General features: G+C 33.0%; 2 protein-coding genes and 1 pseudogene across 2 annotated transcripts; 1 reads left to right on the forward strand and 2 right to left on the reverse strand.

Moving 5' to 3' along the window:
- Nucleotides 1-644: 644 nt before the first annotated feature.
- Nucleotides 645-1,638, reverse strand: LOC149383812 ((-)-isopiperitenol/(-)-carveol dehydrogenase, mitochondrial-like). The gene has a single exon (XM_089629350.1). It carries the CDS (start codon nt 1,632-1,634, stop codon nt 837-839), a length of 798 nt encoding a protein of 265 aa, XP_089485476.1. The 5' UTR covers nt 1,635-1,638; the 3' UTR covers nt 645-836.
- A 555-nt stretch (nt 1,639-2,193) lies between these two features.
- LOC149383813 (protein HYPER-SENSITIVITY-RELATED 4 pseudogene) lies at nt 2,194-6,569 on the reverse strand (annotated as a pseudogene).
- A 6,070-nt stretch (nt 6,570-12,639) lies between these two features.
- LOC149383814 (Integral membrane HPP family protein) lies at nt 12,640-16,898 on the forward strand. The gene is made up of 5 exons (XM_089629252.1): nt 12,640-13,106; nt 13,896-14,029; nt 14,303-14,450; nt 14,826-14,932; nt 16,362-16,898. The coding sequence occupies exons 1-5, from the start codon at nt 12,860-12,862 to the stop codon at nt 16,401-16,403; spliced, it is 678 nt and encodes a 225-aa protein (XP_089485378.1). The 5' UTR covers nt 12,640-12,859; the 3' UTR covers nt 16,404-16,898.
- The last annotated feature ends 9,387 nt before the right edge of the window (nt 16,899-26,285 follow it).

The following is a 26,285-nucleotide window of genomic DNA, read 5'->3' on the forward strand; positions in this document are numbered from 1 at the left end:
TTTTCGTTCCCTGGAAAACTTTTAAGTTTTACAATTATGGCAAATTTTAAACAATCGGAACTCCACTTTACAAACTATTAATTGGTCGTGATCCTCTCGTCGAGCACATGAGTTTTCACTATTTTTAGTCAACATTAGGTATCAAAATTTGATATTTGTTGTATTGACTACAAAGACAAACAGTGTTTTCCGATGAACTTTTGAACAATCATTATTACTAAAAGTACGACCATTATATTCGCAGCAAAGACTTTCAATTAATATATCTCGACACCTAATTCTTATGTGAATTATTACACAACATTACAAAAAACTGAATAAAAAAAACTGAAATCCTTACTAAACAGTTATTTGAAAACAACTGCAAAAAAATTTTAGACTACAACTAAATGAAAATAAAAACAGAAAACAAAAATAGTTTGAGTGAACTACTAAACATGCCCTTAGTCTCTCGTTCCAAAATGAATTTGTTATCCACTTCGAAAATTATATTCTCAAGATTGCATTCTATGGAAATTGCAATCTTTGCCTTGGTGCCGATAAATTATGTCCCTATATTCTCAGTTTGGTGTCTTAAGTCTAATAAATTAGATCAAAGATTGGATTAGAATCATTACATTGAGCCAAAATGTAACAGAGCCAAAATGCAAAATTTTCTTCATGCTACATAAATATGGTTTTTCCGCTCCACACATATTTCAAAGTTATAAACTTAAATTTCTCTTTTTATTTAATGCCGTACATCATGCACACATGAACCATCAACCGGCTACAACCGGTCAGGTGCCTTCTTTTTTTCTTTTTTTTTTTAATGCATTTTCATTACACTAAATCGTTTAAAGGGGACGATGAATGTAACCACCGTCAACGGCCAAGTCATGGCCGGTGATGAACTCCGCCTCGTCGGAAGCGAGAAACGCCACCGCCTCAGCCAAACTCTCCGGCTGAGTCACCTTCCCGATCTTCAGCCCCATCGCCGCCATCGAGAACTTCTCAAGCACCTCCGTCTCCACCCCAAACCACGCCTTCGACATCGGCGTCGGAACGTATCCCGGCGAAACACAGTTCACGCGGATTCCGTGGACGCCGAGCTGGAGGCTCGCCGACCGGACCAGACCCAACACCGCGTGCTTCGACATCGTGTAGTCTGTTAGCTTCTCCAACCCCATACGCGCCGCCGCGCTCGCCGTGCACACCACGCTCCCTCTAACCCCACGCGCAACCATAACCCTCCCGGCGTGCTTCACACACGCCGCCATCCCACGGACATTCACGGCCAAGATCCGGTCGAGCTCCGCCATGTCGAGCTCGAGCACGGTCTGGTCCTTTGTGCTGACCACCGCGGCGTTGCTGAACATCACGTCGAGGCCGCCGAACTCCGCCACGGTGTGGTCAACGAGGGCTTTGACCTGAGCTTCGTCGGACACGTCGCAGTGGAAGTAGGACCCGCCGCGGATCGAGGCCGCGACCTCGTTGCCTTTGTGGTCTTGGATGTCGGCGATCACCACCGCTCGAGCTCCGTAGTTGGAGAACAGGCGAGCCGTGGCCTCGCCGATTCCGCTGGCGCCACCGGTGACGATCGCCACCTTCCCGTGGAGCTTTCCGGTGGTCTGAGTGGCTGAGGAATCTGCCATTGTTGGATGACTACTAGCAGTACCGGTGTTAATGCAAATTTGTCGTGAGACTATATATATATATATGGACAATCCAGTCATTTTATACTTAGAACCATGAAAAAGGAAAGAAAATTATTGATTAGGACATAATTACTAAACTATTTGTAGTTTTTAAGAAAATTAAGATTTTCAATTTTTTTTTTTTAGTAAATACCTTAAATTTCACCCTAGGGAACAAGTGAACATTTAGATAAATTAATAATCTTATATACAAATTATATGCATGAGTAGATCACCGGCCCGAGCCTAAGTTGAGACAATTAGGCAATAGCGTTTAGGCCTCAAATTTTTAGTGAAAAAATATAGGGTTATATATTTTTATTAACAACTGATAGGTTAAAAATTTTACTATTTTGTTAGTTTTAGATAAATCTTGACTATATTTAAGGATTTAAATTCTTTTTCGATAGTCCCAAAAAATAGAAGATCTTATGGAAATGAAATAAAAATTAAATGAATGAAAAGTTTGTGAAAAAGGATAAATCCTGCTTTCCAATGAAGTATAGAAATACATGTCCTACTGAGACAGAATTTGTAACTTGCTATCCCCTTGCTTAGCGGGCAAAGATTTACCTCCGTGGAAAGGAGGATTCATTCGGATCGACATGAGAGTCCAGCTACATTGCATTGCATTGTCAGAATCCATGTTGTATATTTGAAAGAGGTTGACCCCCTTACTTCTCGCATGTTAATAGATAGAATTTCTATAGGACCCGTTTTGCTAACAGGATTTATAACCACTTTAGCGGCTTGACCGGTTACTCGTGAGCCCAACGAAAATCTGTTTCAATATAATAATAAAAAATATTGTCAATCTAGTTTTAATTCAAAGTAGAATATCTTAAAAATAAAAATAATAAGTTTGAATAAATTTAAAACGTTGCACATGATAAAATTTGTATTCATCGGCATAAGTTTTTGGAAAAGTGATCGAAAAAATAATCCTTGCATATTTTATGATAATTTATAGAATTTAGACCTTGCTATTAATACGAATTTCAATTAGCGAAGTAATTACATTGAGTTCTACGCAGTAGCTAGTTTGGTCTAGTGGTAATCTCACACATACTTCGGTTGAGAGGTCTTGAATTCGAGTCTCATGAGCTGCAGAAATGCATGTCTCCTTACAAGTGAAAGATTTATCCTCTTTTAGCTTAATGTTCACGTACTAAATCATATAATATTGGTCAATAGTGCCACATCCATTTGCACTGTTAATAATCATGTAATCTTGGCCAATAGTGTCACTTCTAAAAAAAAATTGAGTTCTACAATTTATTTATTTAGAACCTTGTTATTAATTGTTTCGATATATTGTGAGTATTTTTTTTCTTGCTGCTAAAGTATATATTATGATTATGAATGGATTTTAAGAACTTGTTGAAAAGAAATAAAAGGTACTAAATATTTCCCACTTCCGAGACCCTCTTATTTGTTAAAAAGTCCTGTTTTTTTTATTTAGAACCTTGTTATTAATTGTTTCGATATATTGTGTGTATTTTTTTCTTGTTGCTAAAGTATATATTATGATTATGAATGGATTTTAAGAACTTATTGAAAAGAAATAAAAGGTACTAAATATTTCCCACTTCCGAGACCCTCTTATTTGTTAAAAAGTCCTGTTTTTTTTTTATTTAGAACCTTGTTATTAATTGTTTCGATATATTGTGTGTATTTTTTTCTTGTTGCTAAAGTATATATTATGATTATGAATGGATTTTAAGAACTTATTGAAAAGAAATAAAAGGTACTAAATATTTCCCACTTCCGAGACGCTCTTATTTGTTAAAAAGTCCTTTTTTTTATATGTTAAAAAGTCCAATTTAGTTATCCTCTTCTTAATTTTGGGACCTATACATATGATGAGATGACTTCAGCAGGGATGGGGACCCCAAAGTTAAGTGCTGAATTAGTTGTGAGACTCTAGTGCTCTAATTTTGAAACAAATAAAAATGTAAAACGTGATTTTTTTTCCAAATTGACAAGAATTTTAAAAATCAGAATTTGGATATCATTGAATGGGCGATGGGGTATTTTACGATGGTTTAGAACAATTTTTTTTCAGATTATCAGAGGCATTGGATACGTTGGCCACGCTGATCTTGCTGAACAACACATCGACACGATCGAACGACATCACACTGTGCTCAACTAAGGTTGTGACTTGGACCTCGTTGGACACATTTTGTGAAACTCTTCGAAGTTGTAGACGTTTGGGTTTGAATCATGCATGAAATACGCTTTTTTTAGTCTCTTGTACCTCTAAAATTTCTTAATATCACGGACAACAATAATGTAGGATACAACAAGCTTGAATTCGAACTGCATCAAGACGCAGTGAAATCCGAACATAGCTAAGAACGATTTTCTGGAGAAAGTATTTCAAAGAAGGAGAGAGATATGTTCGAAAACAAAGTGGCGAATTCCAAAAACCTAGCATGATTTTTATGGAAATTCGTACATGTTCGCGAATGGTAACGACGAACAGTCTCTAAAATGATCATCATCATTAAATTATCCTCTCTCTCTCTCTTTCTCTCTAAAATGATAAATATCAACGCGCTGACAACGGTGATACTCTTATAATAAGTGGGTCTTACGTGCCAAGTAGACCCACATATATGACTATGCGCTGACGCGTTAGCGCAACTCTCAAAAAAAAAAAAAGATAGCGTTGCTCTTACCATCTTGGTAACAACTTGTCCTGCAACACTATGTCAGAAATAAAAAATGATATCAATGCAATCCTTTCAATCATCATCATTGAATCTGCCAAACCCAAACACCAAGAAAATCGAGTGAAGAAATCATCGGTCGATGCTACCTCAAGTGATATAGCTCATGACAAAGCTTGCACAGTTGCACCTCCGAGATTCTCTTAATGAATGAGAAACATATTCGCTCTACACTTGACAATGGGTCGAGCAGAGTACACGCACTTTTGCTTCTGTCATGCAAATACTGGAGCCCCAATATTTGTAGATTGTCATGCTTGTGGATTAGCTCAAACTTTCAAACCTTCGAGAAAAATGTTTTTATTTTTAATTTTCAGGCGATTTTTGGCTTTATTTTAAATCAAAATGAAAATAATAAAAAAAAATTAATTTTAAAGAGAAAAATATTCAAATGAAACCGCAAATAATAAGAAAATATGATAGAATAAAAATAAATAATGAGACATTGATGAATTAAGTTTGGAAATAAATATTGGAAGTCATTTCCACTCATCATGTATACTGACGATTTCCTCAAATTCTCCCCTATCAGTTTTGGGCCTTACCTCAGTCTAAGTACGAATCATCCAATCTTATGAATCACATTTGGCCCAATAAATGTCAAACCCATCTTCAACTCGGAACGAGCTAGTATTGTATCTACTTTTCTTTTTCTTTTTCTATATAGTGACACACCACATTTCGTTTAAAGCAAAAGTAGTGACGAAAGATGTAAACATCTCAAACTCTCTCCATATTGTCGATTCCGATTTTTAAATAGAATTAATCCATTTTTTACCCCCTGACTCGTAACTCGATTATATTTCACCTCATGGACTCGGAAATGTTGCAGAACTAATATCAGAACTTAGACACGTATTACAACTTGCCACTTCTGTCCGTATTTGAACGTTAAGTTTAACTTTTCGATGACGTGGCAATATTCTAAATACTTTTAATATTTAAATATTATTATCAAATTAAATATCTCTCTCTCTCTCTCTCTCTCTCTCTCTCTCTCTCTCTCTCTCTCTCTCTCTCTCTCTCTCCTTTCTTCTTCTTCTTCTTCTTTTCTTTTCTTCAATAATGAACAAAACTCATCAAACAATTCGAGTTTAATCACAACCTCAACAATCAAAACCAACCTGAATCCATAAAAACATCACAAAAATCCGAAAGCCCCAAATTCCGGATCGGGAGCTTTGTTCCGGTCATCGAAATTGACAGAGCAATCGATATCCTCGATGACGAGAATCGACCTATTGGACATGGCGATCAGAAGCTTCTTCAAGTCCGAATTTGCCCGGACCGCTGTGAGCTCCAAGTCGTAGATATCGAACCTGAGATGGTTGGCCATGGCGGCGATGAGGCTGGACTTCCCCGTCCCCGGCGGACCGTACAGAAGATATCCCCTCTTCCACGCTTTTCCGACCTTCCTGTAGTAATCTCTCCTTCTCACGAACCGGTCCAGATCCTCAAGCACGAACGCCTTGATCTCCGCGTCCATGGCCAGAGTCTCGAACGTCGCAGGGTGATTTAGGTTCGTCGAAACCCACGCCTCGGAGACGTTGTACGACATCTGCTCTGGATCGCAGGTGAAGATCTTCAGAGTCTTCTTCTCTTGCTTCAGGATCTTCGATTGAGCAATTACATACAGAAGGTAAGAACCGAGGACCGATTTGAGGTGTTTCTTGTTAAATGTGAGCTCCAACGATCGGACTTCAGATCGGAGGGTCGAGTTCATGTCGCGAGGGTTGTAGAAGTCTCTTCTCCGAGACTTGATCTGTCTGCAAACCAAAGTCCATTTCAGATCGACGCCGGAGAAGACATCGGCAACGCTCTCGTCGCGCTCGACGGCGACGGAGATTGATTCCTCTATCTCCGGCTTGCTCACTCTCAACCGCCGCGTCGCCGGCTAGACTTTCTGACCAAGGTAAATCTCCACCGCCTCGTAGATCTGGTTCGCGTCCAAGCCGTTGAACTCCTCGATCACTATAGTCGTCTGATTGGAGAATCGAGAGAGGAGGTTACCGAAGCAGAGCTGTTCCTGAAGCTCGTTAGGAAGAAGATCGTTGATGACTGATCGACAGAGCACCGCCATGGCTGCGATCGACGCCGCCGTGGTGAGGACCGTCTTCGCCGTCACGAGTTTGCTGGTTTCCAACGAGGACGATGCCATTGGAGCTAGTCCTTAGTGAGATGAGAGTAACAGAACGATGGTTTAGGCAATTCCTTTCCTTGCTCTTGAAGAATTGTTCATTCTTTTCTCTCTTAACCTTGATAGCTGCGAACCAGAAAGGAAAAATCTTGTAACCTTGATAGCTGCGAACCAGGAAAGGAAAAAAATGCAGAGAAGAAAAGAAGAAAAAAGGAGAGAGAGAGAGAGAGAGAGAGAGAGAGAGAGAGAGAGAGAGAGAGAGATGAGAGAGAATAAATGGATGTATTTAATTATTTAATAACAATTAATATATCTGATAACAATATTTAAATATTAAAAGTATTTAGAATAATAAAAAATACTCTTATACCCTTTAAAATATTGCCACGTCATCAAAAAGTTAAACTTAACGTCCAAATACTGACGGAAGTGGCAAGTTGTAACACGTGTCTAAGTTCTTAGATTAGTTCTGCAACATTTCCGAGTCCAGGGGGTGAAATGTAATCGAGCTACGAGTCCAGGGGGGTAAAAAAGGAATTAATCCTTTTAAATACAGCGTGTTATGCTAAATAGTTTTTTTAAATTAATTAATTTTAAAATAATTTAACTTTAATTTTTTATTAAAATGTCCAAAACTTAAATTTTCTAACAAAACAGCTTAAATTTGGCAACATATATGACTGTGTCATTTAAAATATTTACCCATTTATCCAAGCTTGTGAATGAAGTTTCCCATTTCAAAAATAAAAAAATGTGTTTTACCCTTTCTATAATGATACTTTACTATCACTCTCCCGAGCTACCATTCAACATGGAAAAAAGTTGCCGCACAATCTATGATCCCATTTATTTAAACGATTTATAGTGTGTCGTATAACTTGTGTTTAAACTTATTTGTTAAATCTTAAATAAGAGGAAAGAGAGGAATAAAAATATCTTATATCGTAACTTAAGTAAATCGGAGTATCTCCGAGCACCGAAACAAAAAATTTGTTGATGGATTTAATTATCAACATCGTAAAATTTGTTTTTAGTTGGTGGTGAATAGAAATTCTCTTCAATGATAGGAAGCGTATCGACGAGACGGGCTTCCTCTTCGACAAACTTTAACAGCAGGGAATAGAAACTTTCAGCCGACATACTGAGTCTGTTCTTCAAGATCTTGTCACCACGAATCCATTACACTTGGAAGCACTCAAACATGACTTCATACAAGAGAGATATAAGCCTTTGAAGTATTGAAGATATAAAAAAAAATAAAAAATAAAAAATAAAAAAACTATACAAAGGAGAATGAGAGAGTTACGGGAGATGTGAAGTAAAAAAGTATGGCTTTCGAGGACAAAAAAAAAAAAAAAAAAAAAAGAGTGTGGACAGAACAAAATTGAAAAATTAGAATAAAATAATTGATATTTTCAATGGTTTTTATTTCAAATGAAATATGATTATCTAATTAATAAGGGTATATTAAGTAAAAAAAAAAAATAGCTGACCTCATTAGCAACGTATACTTTAATCCTTATTTTTTATAAAAAAAAAATTAAAACGTTAGATGAATAATGAAAAATTTATTGCAATTAGTCAATTCTTTAGATGTTTTTAAAATTTTAGCATAAGTTTCATTTTATTAAATAAATAGCCCAATTGTTTTGTTGGTACCATTATACTTTTGTTTTGTTTCCACTATATTGTCTCTTTCTATTTAAACTCACAAAAAAATTTCATCATTCTAACTTTCTCATTGTTTGCTATGGTGATTGCTTTGAAGATTTTCATTTACTCTGATTAGCGTTATTTCAATTCCTCATATCTCTTAACTACACGAATTTTGTTTTGATTTCTTTTTTTTTTTAGAGTTTGTTTCCAAATTCATCAATTTTTTTTATTTACATTGTTTAAATAAAACAATTTTCATGCAAGTTCTTAACAGCACTATTTTGAATTGTTCTGTCAATTTTTCTTCTAATTCTTATAATTATGTCTGAAAATCTTTAGGTTTGTGAAATAAACTAATTTACCTGAGAGTTAATTTAATTTACTATTTCGATTTTTGTTTTCTGGCCTAGATTCCACGCGCTCTCGGGTGACTTTTAGGGTGTTTGATGTATTTTCGAGTGATTTACAGGTTTGAGTGTCAATTGGGTGTTAGGGAGGTTAATAGAGCATCATGTGACGTTACGGAGCAATTTTGAGGTGATTCAAAGATTTTTCGAACAAACTAGAGCGGAACAAGAAACACGGAGTTCTATTCTGCATGGTTTTGAGATTCTCTATCAAACATTATGGATGAACTCTTCCCACTATTGGATAGAGCTCTCTCTTAGCTTTCCAACGCATATATATTTGCAAGAATCGGACATCAGAGTAAGAAGTTAAGGCTCTTTTAAGTATCACTGCGCGCCGAGGACACCAAACAAAACACTATGCGTGTTCCGTGCACCCAGCTGCGCCCGTGCCCCTTTTCAGCCATGCTTTCCGTTTTTGATGAGTTTTAAACCTTTTGATGAGATCCAAAGACTCAAATAGCTCCGAAAATCACAAAAAAAATCCTATATATACGCATTAGAACCCAAAAAAAAAAACAAAAAAAACAAAAATTTTGTTTATTTTAGGTTTTAGTTTTCCTGTTTGGCTCATTGGGAGAGATTGAAAGCCGGAAAAGAAGTCTCATTCATCACCACCGTTCACCACCACTAATTCAGTGTTACATCTTCTTCTCTTTAATTCTAGAACTCCCATTTCAATTTATTAGTTTAAATTTGGTTTTATTTATTTTGTGCTTCTGTAGTTACTCTCGTCGCCATGTACTAATCTCCGAGAGGGTGATGGCTTAACGTCTTGAATATGGTTATGGATTTATTTATTAATATTTGAAGCATTTTCATTTTCATGTTCTCTATCACTTGATTTAATTTTGTGCTTAATTCTTGTGTGAGATTCGCAACCTTATATATGTTTTATAAGATTGTTTAGTTGCTCGAGAGAATAAATAATCATGCATAAGAATTATTTTACCGTAATACATTCCTAAGACTAGAGACAGTTCGACTGCTATGGAGTCATGTGTATACTCCCAATTGTAATGCTTGTTGTATTTTTAGGGTTTGAGATCAATAGATAAAAACCATGTATCGACATAGATTGTTAGGTGGTCGAGAGAGATTTAGCGATAATATTATGTGAGTGTGATTAGTGAAGAGAGTGAACTAAAAGATCATGTGTAGTTCTAAGAATTCTGTTCATATGAGAGTTTTATGAAGCCGTTTTCCTTGCCTTCTACGCATCCGTTTATCCACATTTATTTCATGCTTTATTTATTTATGCAATTTTAGTTAATAATCTCATTTGAAATCTTGAGTTCAATTCATGGCTAGCTCGTTTAATTTCTCGGTTAAACATAGTCCTCATTGAATCGACTCACACTTATAAAATATTTTACTTGAGCAACTATATGCACTTGTGTGCGAAAATATCGCAACAGCCACCAAATTCATATATTCATTTCGATTTACATTGTTTCAACAAAAAAAAAAAAAAAAAAAAAAAAGATTTCAACTTTATTACAAACTCGATTTGAATTGTTTGGTCTCTAAATTTTTCTTTTGATTCTTGTAATTAAATCAGAAATTTTTTGAATTTGTATATCAAGTTAATTTATCGTAAGAGTTATTTTAATTTGTTGTTCTTATTTTGGTTTGTTACGAATTACATATATTATTTCGATTTACATTATTTAAACAAAAAATATATTTTGCAGGTTTATTACAAATTCAGTTCGAAAATCATTTTGTCTCTTGGTTTTTCTCCCGATTCTCGTAAAAGTTTGGAAATTTCCAGATTTGTATAGCAAATTAATTTACCAGAAAATTAATTAATTTACTATTTAATTGATATGGAGGGGTGTTTTTGGAATAATGTTGTTTTGGCCAATTTTAATGGATTATTTTTTTAATAAAATAAATTTGAGCTAAACCTACAATAGCGGAATATGGATTGGGTTGTTGAGCTACTCAAAAGGCTTAGTTGTGTTGAGTTTATTTTGGTTAATAAAAATGGTGGTGGACTTTTACCAAGATAGTCAAACATAAAATAATAACACATTATACATGTTACGTAATAAAATAGGTCTATTACGTTTACATCCATATTTACAGTTTTACATTGATATACGGTCAACATTTCATAAATCTTAAGTAAATAGCCACGTCCATGTATTTACACGCGTAAATTAACGTAAATATTACACCATTTTATTTCAATGAAAGGGCAAATCAGGAATTTCATGTCATCTTTATGGCTATTTACTTAAGATTTACGAAACGTTGTTTATATAGCAATCCTAAACATTTTAATTGGCTAGTTACCTAATTTAAGATAATAAAAGTACCCGTATTCATTTTGATTTTGCCGAGGAAAACATAATAAATAAAGGGCGTAATTAAACATGGGCTTATGGAAGGAAGTGGACATCCACTTCTATACGACACGGAATTCTGTGTCTGATTGGAAGAAATTATTCTTTCAGTGTTGACCGAAATTATTTTACACATAAAAAATAATAATTAAAATAAATACATTTTTAAAGGATTAAAATGTAGTGTTTTTTTTTTAAATAAGGACTGGAATGTAAAGTGAGAAAATGAAGACTAATTTAGTAAAAAAAAACTCATAAAATCTTACAAACTATATACTAAATTTATATATGAAAATTACTTATTAAAACTATATTACAAACTATATACGAAGAAGAACAAAAAAAGTGGAGAAAACGATATTTTTTTATTAAATTTATATACTAAAAATACTAAAATTAAATTAGAAAGTTTATAATAAAACAAATATATATTAATATTGTATGAGAGTTAGAGTAGTTGAAGAGAGTATGAAAAGAAATTATATGAGAAACTTGTGAGAAAATAATGTGAATGAGAGTAATATTTACAAGAGATGAAAAATGAGGGGTTAACAAAATAAAATAATAAAACAAAAGTTGAAATCAACGGAAGCCAATAGAAGGAAAATTTCACTCACTACGGAAGGGAAATTTTCATTCCATTGGTGGAAATTTCCATTTCCACGCATAAAAATAGTAATTAAAATAAATACATTTTTAAAGGATTGAAATGTAGTGTTTTTTTAAATAAAGACTAGAATGTAAAGTGAGAAAATGAAGAGTAATTTAGTTTTTTTAACTCATAAAATCTTACAAACTATATACTAAATTTTGATATGAAAACATATTGAAGTTATATTACAAACTATATACGCAAAAGAACAAAGAAAGTGGAGAAAACGATAATTTTTACTAAATTCATATGCTAAAACTATATACTAAAATTATATATGAAAATTAAATAAGAAAGTTTATAATAAAACAAATATATTAATATTGTATGAGAGTTAGTAGTTGAAGTGAGTAGGAGAAGAAATTATATGCGAAAGTTGTGAGAAAATAATGTGAATGAGAGTAATATTTACAGGAGAAGGAAAATGAGGGATTAAAAAAATAAAATAATAAAACAAAAGCTGAAATCAACGAAAACCAATGGAAAGAAAAATAATGCATTATCAGTGGAAGAAAATTCTCATTCTTTTAAATTGTAGGAATGAATGAAATTCTACCACATTTTTCTTCCAAATGCCCACGTTTAGGCGTAAATTCGCATATATATATATATATATATATATATATATATATATATATATATATATATATATGATAAATAATCAAATGGGTCTATTAAGAAAATAATCAACTTAAATGTTTGATAAATATCTATCAAAGATTTATGTTTAAAAGTGATTATTTATTTAAAAGTTAACGAATTTTGGCTAGTCAAACTTTTAAATATATATATATATATATATATATATATATATATATATATGACAAATAATCAAATGGGTCTATTAAGAAATTAACAAACTTAAATGTTTGATAAATATCTATCAAAGATTTATGTTTAAAAGTGATTATTTACTTAAAAGTTAACGAATTTTGGTTAGGCAAACTTTTAAATAAGCTATTTTTTTTTAAATCATATATATAATAGTTTTTCACGCAGTATATGCATATCCTCTTCGCGAAGCAATGGCCTTTGGCGCTCCCCAAAAGCCCATAGCTTGTCAACTCAAACCATCCATCCCCCACTGAAACAGTTCGATTTTTATTTTGTTTTTGCCCACTCTCTCTGTCCTATCATAATCTCTCTCTCTCTCTCTCAATTCCATTTGCGATTTTCCACGTCAGCAGACGGGGAATTGGATTCCCGGCAAAAAAGTCATCCGAGAAACGAGACCACCAACCAAACATGGGGCTGCAATTGCATTTGGCTACGACGATGTCATCGTCACACTCCTCCGTCTATACGACACCCTCTCTGCGGTCGTTTTCTCCGCTTCCGGCTTTCCGCGACGCCAAAAACGACGCCGTCAAGAGGAGAAGGAGGACAAATGGAGCGACGGTCGTTTTGGCCACGTCTTCAGTTTGGGACGCGTGGAAGCCTGAAAAGGCTTCTCCAGGCCCTTCTTTAAGCGACGTCGTTTGGCCCTCTGCAGGTTTTTTTTTTTTTTTTTTTTTTTCAATTCCACAAAAAAGTAATGGCAAGGCTAAATCTGTTAATTATTTTTTAGAGCAAGAAATGTTAGGAAAAAAATCTTCAATTGCGCAACGTAGCCACTTTTTGAGACGTTGATAAATCTGAAGAAAAAAAAAATGTTAGAGAAAGAAATGTTAGGAATTTTTGTCACTGTGAACTTGTCATTCAGAAAAGAAAGAAAAAAAAACGGAAGATGGGGTATTTTTCAACGTGCACTTTGTGTGTTGTTTAACTGAATCTATTCCCATAGATAGATAAATATGTATGGCTACACATGTTTTGACAATTCCGATACATACATATATTATATTCACTAAAATTGTATGGTGCCAAAAATACCATGGATTCCTTTTATCATTTTCCAAATCTTCGGCACCGTGATAACATTACAAGTTGAAATTTTCAAGGAGTCAATATTAGTGCACAACCAACTAAAACTTAACAAACTTAAAACCTTGGTGTCTCTTGAATTGTTGCAATTTATTATTGGATAAATTCAATTAGAATATGTAGAAATGTGAGAACATTTACGTCAGAACATTTACGTCATTCAATAACATGAGGTTTATACATTAGGTGTAATGATTTGTATTTGAAAGGTGACCTATAGGTAACTTAAGTAAGCTGAGTTGTGTTTAACAAATCTGACTCATGGCATGGACTAATAATTTGCAACTTTTTTTTTTTTTTTTCTGTGTTAAGGACGGTCATGTAATTAATTTATTTCCCCTCTTAAAATGTATTACAGGAGCGTTTGCGGCGATGGCGTTACTGGGAAAGATGGATCAAATTTTGGCCTCGAAAGGAGTTTCGATGACGATCGCGCCCTTAGGAGCCGTTTGTGCCGTCCTCTTCGCTACCCCGTCCTCTCCCGGTGCTCGAGTTCGTCTCTCTCTCTCTCTCAAAATTTTTTTAATGTATAATTTATCTTTATTTTCAAAGGAATAAGAGTTTGGCACTACTAGTTTAAAGCTCGCATAAAGTCATGCCTAAAAGAAGTAACATGATCTGAAACATAAAAAAAAAAAAAAAAAAAAAAAAAAAAAAAAAAAAAAAAAAAAAAATTGGCCTATTTTTCACTTCTCTTAACATGAACAATTTTTTTTTTTTTTTGAAATGTGATTTCATAAAAAATTAAATTAAATTTGTGTGCAGAAGTACAACATATTCATGGCCCAAATAGGGTGTGCAGCGATTGGCGTGGCAGCGTTGGCAGTGTTTGGGCCGGGATGGCTCGCTAGGAGCGCTGCGCTCGCTGCTTCCATTGCTTTCATGATCGTCACGGGCTCAACTCATCCGCCGGGTAATAAATTGAAGGAAAAATTGTACAAAATAGCCATTTGAAACTTATTGATTAGTAAAATAGTCAAAGTTTTAACTTTTCATCAAAGTAACCAAATTTACGTATTCAAAATTTTTTTGACAGTCAAGATTAAAATTATTGACGATTATTATAAGCAATTTATCAGTTTAAAAAAAATTAATTTTGGGATAAAAAAAAATTTTGAAATCAAATTGCTGCACATTTTGGCTAAAAATTTAAGACAAACTTTGGTTATTTTGCAAATCCATAACTTTAAATTGGCTTCTACATCACCCTAAATTGAATCAGATTTTTTGAATAAAAAAATATTTGAATAATCTCCTAAATAATTGTGTTTGATGTGTTATATTGTAGCGGCAAGCTTGCCTATATTGTTCATTGATGGGGCAAAGTTTCATCACTTGAATTTCTGGTACGCTTTGTTCCCTGGGGCCGCCAGCTGCGTTCTAATCTGCTTGCTTGTAAGTTTCTTCCTTCGATTTGTGATTGATATAAGATTTATTTATGGGAAGAATAATCAGACAATGAAATTTATATGCATACACTTGGATAAATATTTTTGCAAAAATGGAGAATTAATTTATATAGATAATAATTTATAAGTATTTAATGTTAAAAATTATTCAGAAAATGAAATTTGTACACGAATACAATTAATATATAATAGAAATGGAGAATTTAAATAGAAAGTCAAATTTTTTTTTTTATATTATGAATCATTCTCTAAATGAATTTGGTTATAAATTACAGTATATAAATTTCACTGAAATCTGTTCTTAAAATTTTGGCCGCTCAATACTTTTTAAGTGAATATATCCTAATAAGTCCATAAGACATTAGGATAAGCAGGTGACGAAACAAAATTTTTTCTCAACTACAAAGAAATTAAAAATTAAGCATGATTTTATGTTAAAACATCATAAAAATGTACTTGTAAAAAAAACTAACACAATAATTCATTTCATAGTATACACAATATAAATATCACAAATTATAGCTCTTTTCAATAAAACTTATATACATATACTTATATTTGGCACATTTGTTTATCCATTTCCACCGCCGTAAGCTCCGTTCAAGAGCACATTGTGCCAAAAATTCCAAGTGTACTACACGTTCAAGAGCACACTGTGCCAAAAATCCAATTTATATAAAGAGTTGTTTGTGTTAAATATATTGATATTTCTGTAGTTTTCCATGTTGGTAGAAAACAAAAAGAAACATTAAAAAAATCCCAACAAGCGAATTCCACTGTACTAAAAAAAAATTATATATTTGTATTATTAAGTATGAAGTTTAATGGGCACACACATGGAAACGCATTTTGGTTTTTCAATTTGATCTTAGTGAGATCCATAATTTTTGAGCTATATTACCAAATGTATAGCCCTATAAGTTTATGATGTAGTAGTTTACTTTAGTTTTGCTTGTTTTCCTTTTGACATTCTCCAAGAAAAAGAAAAAAAAAAAAAAAAAAACCATTATGCTTAGAACCCCGAAAAGGCGAGCGAAATATATTTTAGTTCATATTTTTCTAGTCTTATTTAGATTGAAGAAAAATTTGAGAAAAATAGTAAGAAAAATGTAAGATTAAAAGTAACAGCTTATTTTCTTTGGAAAAGGAAAATTCAACTAAAATGAAAATGAAAGTAAGAGCTCATATTCTCACTCTATCTTTTTTATTTCCTATATTTGCCTCGTCTGTCAAATAATTCTCCCTCACATTTGTTTCAATTTTTAGTTTTCCTTCAAATTGTATTTTTCCATTATAAAATTTGGGTCATTGCATTAAGATTAAAAAAGTGTAACATGCTTGGGTAACAAGGCATCTGCTTCTGTGCCCCAACGGTCTGATCTTCCTTTCCATTTTTTTTTCTCAACTTTTTGCAGCAAGAAGTGGTGATGTACTTGAAGAAGAACCTCAAGTTCTGATCTTCCTAATGGAAATATTTTTACAAAATAAAAATCTTGAATTAGAGAGCATCGATAATTGACAGCGGCGTGGGATTCTCGTCAGCTTATCCGCGTGAATAACTCCAGAAAAAATAATAACCGCATGTTAATCCTTAAAAGTGCTCAAAAGGAAATAACACACGTTTTTTCTTGTGGTTGTTTTTGCTTGGGAAAAAAAGGGTTAACAATGTAAGATTAAAGAATATGACGTCACGTCATGATGGTGTATAAACTGTAAAAAAAAAAAAAAAAAAAAAAAAAAAAAAAAAAAAAAAAAAAAAAAAAAAATCTTGTAGAAACTGTGAAAGAGTCGGCCAAGAGACACACAAGACAAACAAAAGGAAACTGGGAATAAAAATCGAAAAAATGAAACTGAAGCCTACTATACTTTGCCCTAATTGCTCTGGGCAGTCGGGGAAATTTTTTTGTTCGGTGAAGATTACTTAAACAATATATTCCGCATTATTTCGTTTCCATTTTTTTCCATGGAATTCTGGGCATATTCAGGATTTAAAAAGTTGAAGAATACATCAACAGAAGTAGTGTTCCGATGTGCATATTTGAACCTATTATTGGTGTCAACTAAAGAAATTTTTAAGATGGGACAGTTAAAATTATAGTCAAATAATCAATTAACTAGAAAAATAGTCAATATGTACTTTGATGCTTGAGAAAATAGTTACAACCAAGCAAAATAATATCAATCATTACAGTTTATAATATAAACCATCACGGAAACGTTAGAGACAAACACTCTATAACATCTATGAATTCAAAAATTTGAGGATTCATGACCTATGGAATATTTTTTTTAGGGTTTTCAATTTACATTTGCGTAAACTAGGTTTGAGTAATTTAGTTTAGTTTTAGTTTCAGGCCTACGGAATTTCAGGCATACTAAGGTTGTAACTTGAATTTGGTTATTCTCTTTACTTATACATAAAAAAAAAAAAAAAAAAAAAAAAAAAAAACCCACCACTGTTTTAAACTTTTTTTTACAAAGCAATGATGATAATCATTATTGCAGTAATAAAGGTTATAGCTGATTAGATAAAAATTAATTAATGTAATTTTATCTTTATTATGTGGGCATTGTAGCGAAATAGCTAAAATGAAACTATGAAATTTGTTTTTAGCTTATGTTTCACAATTTTTAGGGAAATAGCCAAAATGATTATGTGATAATAATTAAGGTCTTATTTACCCTTATTTATTAATAAATTCGTTATTTTCTCTCTGCTATTTTTTTCCTACACTTTTTTTACATAAAAACTTCAAAAAATCATATCTATCTCATATGAACTAGAAATAGCCATTGTATTTGATGAAAAATAATGTTTAATACCATAGATGTAGAAAAATCTACCTTAAATATGAAAATAACGGAAATTTTTTGAAATTATAAAAAAAATGGAAATGTAAATATGATGCATTAAACATAATTTTTCATCAAACACATTGGGTCTATTTTTGAAGATCTCGACGCCCTGAATTTGTAGGATTTGAAATCACTCAATTTTGAGTTTGTATGAGAAATATACGAATTTTTGAAGTTTTGATGAAAAAAAAATTATTTGAAAAAAAATAGGAGAGAGAAAGTGACGAATTTATTAATAAATAAGGGCAAATCAGACCTCTACATAAGCCATTTGGCTATATCCTTAAAAATTGTCAAACATAGACTAGATTCAAAATCACATGTTTAAAGTGGCCTAGTTAGTTACAAATCTCTTATTATATTATGTAGAAATATCAGGCTAATATTAAAGAAACTCGAAAAGAATAAGTAAGCGGTAGTGAAAGTATTTTGTGGAAAAACTAGAGTATCTAATCATCATAGTATGGAGCAAAAAAAAAAAAATAATCATCATAGTAGATCATTGAAACATTTAAAAACTAATCATTTCCGATACTTTTTTTTAACAATTTCGATGCTGCATAAAGAAATTGATACTTAAATAAATTGGATACCTTATAGAAAATTATAGTTGTCACTTTATGTTGGTTGCAGAGAAACTACTCTAATGCTTCGTGTAGTGTATTAGCAATCCAGTCAATGAAAACAATTATATTAGCTTTATATAGCACAAAGAAAGTTAATTTTAAAACAAAAGAGTACATAACAAAGATTCTATTTAGGCGGTAGATAGGGCCACAAAATTGTAATCAAGTTCAATAATCTAGAGAACCAATAAAACTCATACGTATGCATATGATTTGTTGGTAAATTTACTTTAAGAAAATCATCAACAGTCGAAAAAAATGTCTATGAATTGAAAACTTCGAGACATTTATTTGAGAAACGTTCCCAAATTATCCAAAATATTTGTTAAAAAGGAATCTACTCTTGGATAATTTTCAACATAGAAACAAAATAATCAACATTCATTGTCAATTTTAACTACAAATGTCGATGAGTTCTAGACAATTTTCAAAAGAAACAAAATTTCGATATTCAACTGTCTCGGAAACAGTAAATAAAAAATCGCCAATTACTTTTGGCCAATTTTTTAAACCTTTCAATTGATAATTTGATAGGCGGCCTAACATTTTATTAGCTTTTAGTTTTTGTGCATACATACTACAATTATTAAGCCAATAGTACAAACAGAAACGTTTTAAATAAATCGAAAATAATAAAATGGCTAAATTAATCATATGAAATAAATGAAGATTTAAAATAAAAAAATAAAGAGTTGAAAATTAATACCTTACACGTCTTGAATCAGTACCATAATACTTATTAATAGAATTAAAAATAAAAACTGTTGACAACTTGATACGTACCCCATAAAAATAAATTAATAAATAAATATCATACAAGCTTTGGATTGGACGAAAAAGTCTAATGCTCTGTTCTCTAATTGATGGATCAATAATTAAAAAACATGAATGAAAAAGATCCAAAGATTATTTAGTCTTTTAAGTGGCCCCACGAAACGTCACTGTCACGTGTATAGCTGGTCCTACAGATAGATAACAAGTGGCAAAAGAAATATGAAGTGCCAGCTAGGACAGAGAAAAACTCCAACTGTTATTGACCCTGTCACTCTATCGCTGTCACCTTCCCATGTCTACAAGTTACAATCCAGCCATTTTCTTCTCCTCTCTTCAATTCGATAAGAATTTGTTTTGGGATAAGAGGCTACTTTTTAATTTTCATAAGAAGGAATACGAATAATAAGATGTGAAATAAATTATCTGAAAAAACCGGAAGAGCATCTCTAGTTGTAGAGGGGTTTTACAAAAATAATATTTAATATTATCAATTAATTTTTTTAAAAAAACTAATGGTATTTCATACGATATAAAAATCGACGAGTCCAATATATTACCGTCTTATGGAAATATTATGTAACTACTGACAAGGAAAGGAAATAGAGTTAACAAAGATTACAATTTACAAGTAACCTTTTCCAAAAAAAAAAAAATTACAAGTAACCATCAAATAAGTTTTTTAGACAAAAATCCATGATACTAAAAGCTGTTTTACAAAATTTGTGTATATCAAAAATCCATGATACTAAAAGCTGTTTTACAAAATTTGTGTATATTTTCTTTTATATCAATTCAAAATTAATATTTGGAAGATAAATCTCCTGTAGTTCCAAGTTTTAAGTTTTAACCATTGTATTTTCTCTTTAAAACACAAGAAACACAATCATTGGCTGAAATTCACTCGCCAAAGACCCATTCACAAAAATCCATAGACCGAAAATCATCTCACCAAGGCTAACCATTAGTCGCCAAAGCCTCGCGATTTCCTATAAATACTCTACTTAGCCCAAAGGTTGAGATAAGTTTTTCAAACTTAAGAGAAATTTTACAAAAATTCTCTCTCTCTCTCTCTCTCTCTCTCTCTCTCTAACTCTCGAGATGAGACTTAGACTCCCAACCTCCAATAGCTCGTTGTACTAATGGCGAGACTTACAGCCTGTTTGTTTCTTAACTTGAAAATTGTTTTACTTTTCTAACTTGAACAGTTTTATGAAAAAACTGAATTCATTGTTTGTTTGATGATTCTCAGAATACAACTCAAAAAGTTTTCAAACTGTTTTCTGTTTTAATGAAGAAAATCAGAAAACAGTTTTTAGGTGTTTTTCAATTTTTTCACTCAATTTTTTTAACTTTTTTTTTTAATATCTCCTCTTGACATCTCATTCTCTCCTATCAACATCATTTCATTTTCCTCACTTTCGATTATCGAATTTGTTTTCGTTCCTTGTAAAACTTAAGTTTTACAATTATGGCTAACTTTAAACAATCAGAAATTCTATTTTACAAACTGTTAATTGGTTGTGATCCTCCCGTCAAGCAGATAAGTTTTTACTATTTTTAGTTAACATTAGGTATCAAAATTTGATATTTGTTATATTGACTACAAAGACAAACGGTGTTTTCCGATAAACTTGTGAACAATCATTATAACTAAAGGTACGGTCATTATATTTGTAGCAAAGACTTTCAATTAGTATATAACTCGATGTCTAATTCTTATGTGAATTATTACACTACAATTACAAAAAAAATTGAATTAAAAAAAAAACTGAAATCCTTACCAAACAGTTATTTGAAAACAATTGCAAAAAAAATTTAGACTATAACTATATGAAAACAAAAACAGAAAACAAAAACAGTTTGAGTGAACTACCAAATAGGCCCTTAGATTCTCTTGGGTTACTTTTTCGTTGTATTATTTAAGTGACGTAGATCGAAAAACTAATTTATGGACAAAGAGAATATGCAAACCGATGACCACCTTCCATATTTCGTAGTATTACCCGAGAATTTTTAGATATCGCGATATTTGATCCACTCATTCATATTCACGGTACTCTCGAGCCAGACGGAGAAATTTTATTAACGAGCTCTTTAATGCATGTGGCATCTTGGATCCACCTACTGAATTGTCACATGTGCTGTGTTTGATTTTATACGGAAAGCGTAGTAAACAAAAAATAAGCTAAAAAAAAAAATCTTAGAGCACATGAGCCAAGTAAACTGAAAAATGAGAAATACATGAAATAGAACAAAAGTTTAAAGTAAAACATACAGTGGCAAGAAAAATCGTCCAATTAAAAACTCGATCAACTAGGTTTACAATAGTCAAAGTGAATCAAATCTATCGCAAGAAGCACACGAAGTCATAATTTTCAAAACCGGCGTCCTAAAAATGTCTTTAATTGTGCACTCACAAAATTTGTAGAATTGATCATCGTTGCATATTTTAAAGTCGTTTTTTTTTTAGAGACGCATTGCTGAATCACGCCACGTTAGCTGCTAAGTAAGAAATATTTTTATTGGCGCTTTCATATGGAAAACAATTATGTAAGAGGTGAATTTAATATAACATGTATATAAGTCTGTAATACATTTCCAGAGCTTGCATGTTTTTGCCGTGTTCATATTTTTGTTATTTTATAGTAGGCTAAGACGTTGATCTTTAGATTAACCTTAGGCATAGATTAGACATGGTCTACTTTTCTCCTTGACAAACTAAGGCAATCGCTTTAATCCCAATTCTTTTTCTCAAATAAAGACCCCATAGTACTACTGTTAAATTAGTATTAGGTGTATCCAAAGAAAAACTATAATCTTATATAAATTACAAACCTGCCAAAATACGTTAAAATCTATAATGGCCATGTTTATAATTTTTTTTTTCTTAGGGCCCCAAGTTTATAATTTTTGTGATGGACCCCAAATTATAAATTTTCAACCCTACTTAAATATGGTCAAACAATGTTGTGTAACTAGTCATGCATCGCGTGTGAATGATGTAATATTGGCTAATAATATTAAGTACCTAATTATACATTGCTATTAAATATGACATTCTCATTACTAGTATACATACGCCATTTGCGAAGACGATTACTTCGGAATGTTGGTTCGAGGACCGTATCGAAATCTTCAATTCCCTCTAATTGACTACAATGGCCAATCAAAATTTTTGAGATCTAGAAATGGTGAAGAGAGCATTCAGGGACATTCCCAATTTTTTACGTCTTCTGCTAGGGTTTGAAAAAAATTGGGGCTTTTCCTTTCTTGGTTTCAGATGGATTTTTTTGGAGAAGAAGGAGTTGCAACAAGGTTAAATTCGTTCAAGATAAACTCCTTCACTTGGTTGAATTTAAGAAAATGGATTTAGGGTTTTAATGTTTTCGGTTTGGATTTTTGAAATTGATATGGATTATAATGAAATTCGATGATGATTTCTCTCGTCTTGCTTGGTTCAGTAATGAAATTGATAGGTTCGAATTGACTGACTGGTTGGTTAAATGCTTAATCACGAGAGATTGTGCTTGAATTAAGCATCTCAATCGATTGAGTCTGAGAATTATGGGTGGGTGATATTTATTGGTTGGTTATAGTTTAAAATTGAATCTGAATTTTGGGGCTTTCCGTGGTCGTATTTGAGGGCTTCAGTTTTGTGTGTGTCGAGATTGTGATCAAGTTTGAGTATTGAGAATTCATTGGATTTATGTTTTGAGTTATCTCATGCCCTATTGATTATTGATTCTATTTGGATTTTGTGATTTATGAATTTATGTGATTTTGATTGAATCAAGGACTCGATAGTTATTCGTATCGTAGTTAGCAGTGTCTCGTTTATGTTGTTGGGCCGATTTTAGTCATTTTAAATTAATGATTTATCTTGTGTCACAGGATTCGGAGTTGATGCTTCTACACGGAAGCATTGGAACTATGTGATATGAAGATTTTAAATTGATGGCTAATCTCTCTATTTGGATCGAGTTTAACATCGAAGAATCGGAAATTTGTTTTGAATTTCATGTTTCGATTTATTTGTAACATTTATTGCCAAGTTGAGGATATGAGAATTTATTGGCTTGTTAAGCGAGTTTCTGTGGATTTCACAAGTGTAAATGGAAATTTAAATTTGAGACTCGTGTTTGAATTAGTTATTGAAATCCAAACTCGAATCGATTTGATAATTGATTCTCGGTTTTGGTCCGAGCTAAGTGTTGGAAAATTGGAAATTTTTCTTGGATTGTTATTTTCGTACTTTATTTTCATTTGGTCGAAGTTATGGATTCCGTTGAGAATCTTATTTGATTCTGATTTATCGGAATAGTCCACAACGAATTTTTTCAATTCAAAATTAACCAGTTGTTAGAAAATCCCACCTTTACTCAGTCAACACAAAAAATTTGGTTTTATTTCATCAGTTGGTTTTCATCTCATGAGTTTTAAAGATGTCAAAATGAGTACTAGGAATTGAAATGAAAATTTTTAAAAAAATATTACTCATGAGTTATGAAATTAGATTTTTACCCAAAGCTGATTTAGAATAATAATAATAATAATAATAATAATAATAATAATAAATGGTGACCTTGGGACCATACTCAAACCTTATTTTGTCTTAGCTCCAGTGTCTAACTTGCCTCTCTTCTCTCTACTTTCGAACAATGCAAAACTATATAAAAACAGTATATAATAAAAAAAAATATTTACTCGCAAGAGAGTTCGATCTCTCAAGAATTTCTTTCACCAAAATATATAACACGAGTTTTATATTGGTTTTATCAGTTTTCTAACAACTTCAGAGACTTTTGTGAGATTTCATAAAGATTTGCATATGGATAAGTTAGTTTTTCGTTTCCTACATGTTTCGAAATATTTCATATATTTAAATTGTATATTTTAGTTCATTTTATGTATTTTGGCTTAGGAACTCAAACCATTGGATTTCGAATTCTATGTTGCAGCTCTACACGGTGGTATACTGATCGCTTTGACAATATGAGATGATTTACTGATTGTTTGATTGGATACCAAAAAAATTCAATGAATCTTTAACACTACTACAAATACAGTTTTCCGGTGCGGTTGGCTTTTGGGTGCGACTATTCGCACCTAAAAGTCGCACCAAAAAGACTTTCAGGTGCGAATAGTCGGACCCAAAAATCAATTAAGCGCTGAAAATTTTTCGGGAAATTTTTGAATTTGGGTGCGAGTAGTCGCACCCAATAGTGTGGTACTACTATTGGGTGCGACTAAGTCGCACCCAATACTGTCCCCAAAGTTATAGGTGCGACTAAGTCGCACCTAAATGTCCAAAAAAATTTAGGCGGCCAAAACTTCCCCCTTTTTTACAAAATGTCATTGGGTGCGACAAAGTCGCACCCGAAACCACTGACACAGGTCATTGGGTGCGACTATGTCGCACCCAAAGGTTTCATTGGGTGCGACTTTGTCGCACCCAAATTTAAAAGTCTTTATATATAAAGCATGCTCGAAGGGTTTTCATTCGAAAACCCAAATTCGCCCAAAAAAACAAACGCCTCTATCTCGATCTGTCTCCGACTCTCTCCTTCTCTCCCACACCGTCGCCGCCACCACCCTGTCGCCGCCGCCACCACGACGCTCCTCCGACCGCCGCCACGACCCTCTCTCTCTCAACCTCCAACCTCTCGCCGCCACTGCCCTCTCTCTCTCCGGCCACCCCGTCGCCGCCGCCACCACTACGCTCATCCGACCGGCACGACCCTCTCTCTCTCAGCCTCCGTCACGAGGACCGCCGCCACTGCCCTCTCTCTCTCCGGCCACCCCGTCGCAGCCACCAGCTCCGGTGTGGTGCAGAGCTTTCTCGGTCTCACGTTATTTCTCTCTCTCAGCCGCTACACACCGCCGTGCCTCCACCGTGAACTCCGACCACCGAGCTATCTCGTGCTCGGTTGTGCCTTCTCTCGCTCGGGTAAGCTCTCTCAATCTATATCTCTGTGTCTCTCTTAATCTATAATAGCAACTGAGCATTTACAGCATTCATGGATCACATTAATCGTTTTAGTCGGTTTGGAATCGGATTCGTTTTAAAAAAAAACCTTTGCTTTTTGTGCTGAATGATCCGTAATTTCGATTGCGTTACTAATTTTGTGTCAAACAGACCAGCCCCGTCTCGAGCGCACCCACCCTCATCGTAACAGCTTTGAACCCCAGCTCCGCGCTTCTCTCCGTCGACGCTGCTCTCAGTTCCAGCCGGTAATCTCTCTCTCTTAGTGTACCTCTCAATCTCTCTCTCTCTCTCTTCCTCTCAATTTAACTCTTTGTCCCGTCTCTTGTTGTCTCAGCCTAGTCCCGCTGCCGAGCCTCGCTGCCCAAAACAGGCTCTCGGTGCCTCTCGCTGCGAGACAATCCCACTCCGACAGCCTCTTTCGCTTCGTCCGAGCACGCCTCACCGCAACCTCAAGCCACCGTCCTTGCTCGTCGGCTCTTCAAGAGGTTAGTTCATTTATTTATATTCTTATATGTACTCTAATTAATTAGAAAGTTTAGTTTAGTTCATTTAGTTTAGTAATAATTTACTAAAGTTTAGTTCATTTATTAATTAGAAAGTTAATTAGATAGCAAGTTTAGTTTAGTTAGGTTAGTTTTATATGTTAATTGTAATTTGAAATTATTACTTAATATATAACATTAGTAAATTGTAAATGATATCATTAGTTTACTTAATTTGAAATGTTAATTAGACATTTTAGTTTAGTTAGTAATGTTATATTGTAAATGTTATGTTAATTTTAGTAATGTTAATTTGAATTAATTTGATAACATGTTTAAATTTTATAGTAAAATGCTTAGGTTTGTGATTTAGTAAATTATATATTTGGATTGAATTAACAAATGTTATGTTAATTTGAATTAATTTAATAACATGTATAGATTGTATAATAAAATGCTTAGGTTTGTGATTTAGTAAATGATATGTTTGGATTGAATTAACAAATGTTATGTTAATTTTAGTAATGTTATAATTTGAATTAATTTAATAACATGTTTAGATTGTATAGTAACATGCTTAGGTTTGTGATTTAGTAAATGATATGTTTGGATTGA

The sequence above is a fragment of the Urtica dioica genome, chromosome 10 (genome assembly GCF_054948205.1).
Source record: "Urtica dioica subsp. dioica isolate 48M chromosome 10, U.dioica_male_clone48M_v1_H2, whole genome shotgun sequence".
Taxonomy (NCBI): Eukaryota; Viridiplantae; Streptophyta; class Magnoliopsida; order Rosales; family Urticaceae; genus Urtica; species Urtica dioica.

Bases quoted from the DNA above. Each gene is read 5' to 3' on its own strand.
- LOC149383812 (XM_089629350.1), bottom strand. From the start codon at position 1,634: ATGGCAGATTCCTCAGCCACTCAGACCACCGGAAAGCTCCACGGGAAG.
- LOC149383814 (XM_089629252.1), top strand. From the start codon at position 12,860: ATGGGGCTGCAATTGCATTTGGCTACGACGATGTCATCGTCACACTCC. The intron at 13,107-13,895 runs GTTTTTTTTTTT...AATGTATTACAG, and splicing joins CGTCGTTTGGCCCTCTGCAG to GAGCGTTTGCGGCGATGGCG. The intron at 14,451-14,825 runs GTAATAAATTGA...GTTATATTGTAG, and splicing joins GGGCTCAACTCATCCGCCGG to CGGCAAGCTTGCCTATATTG.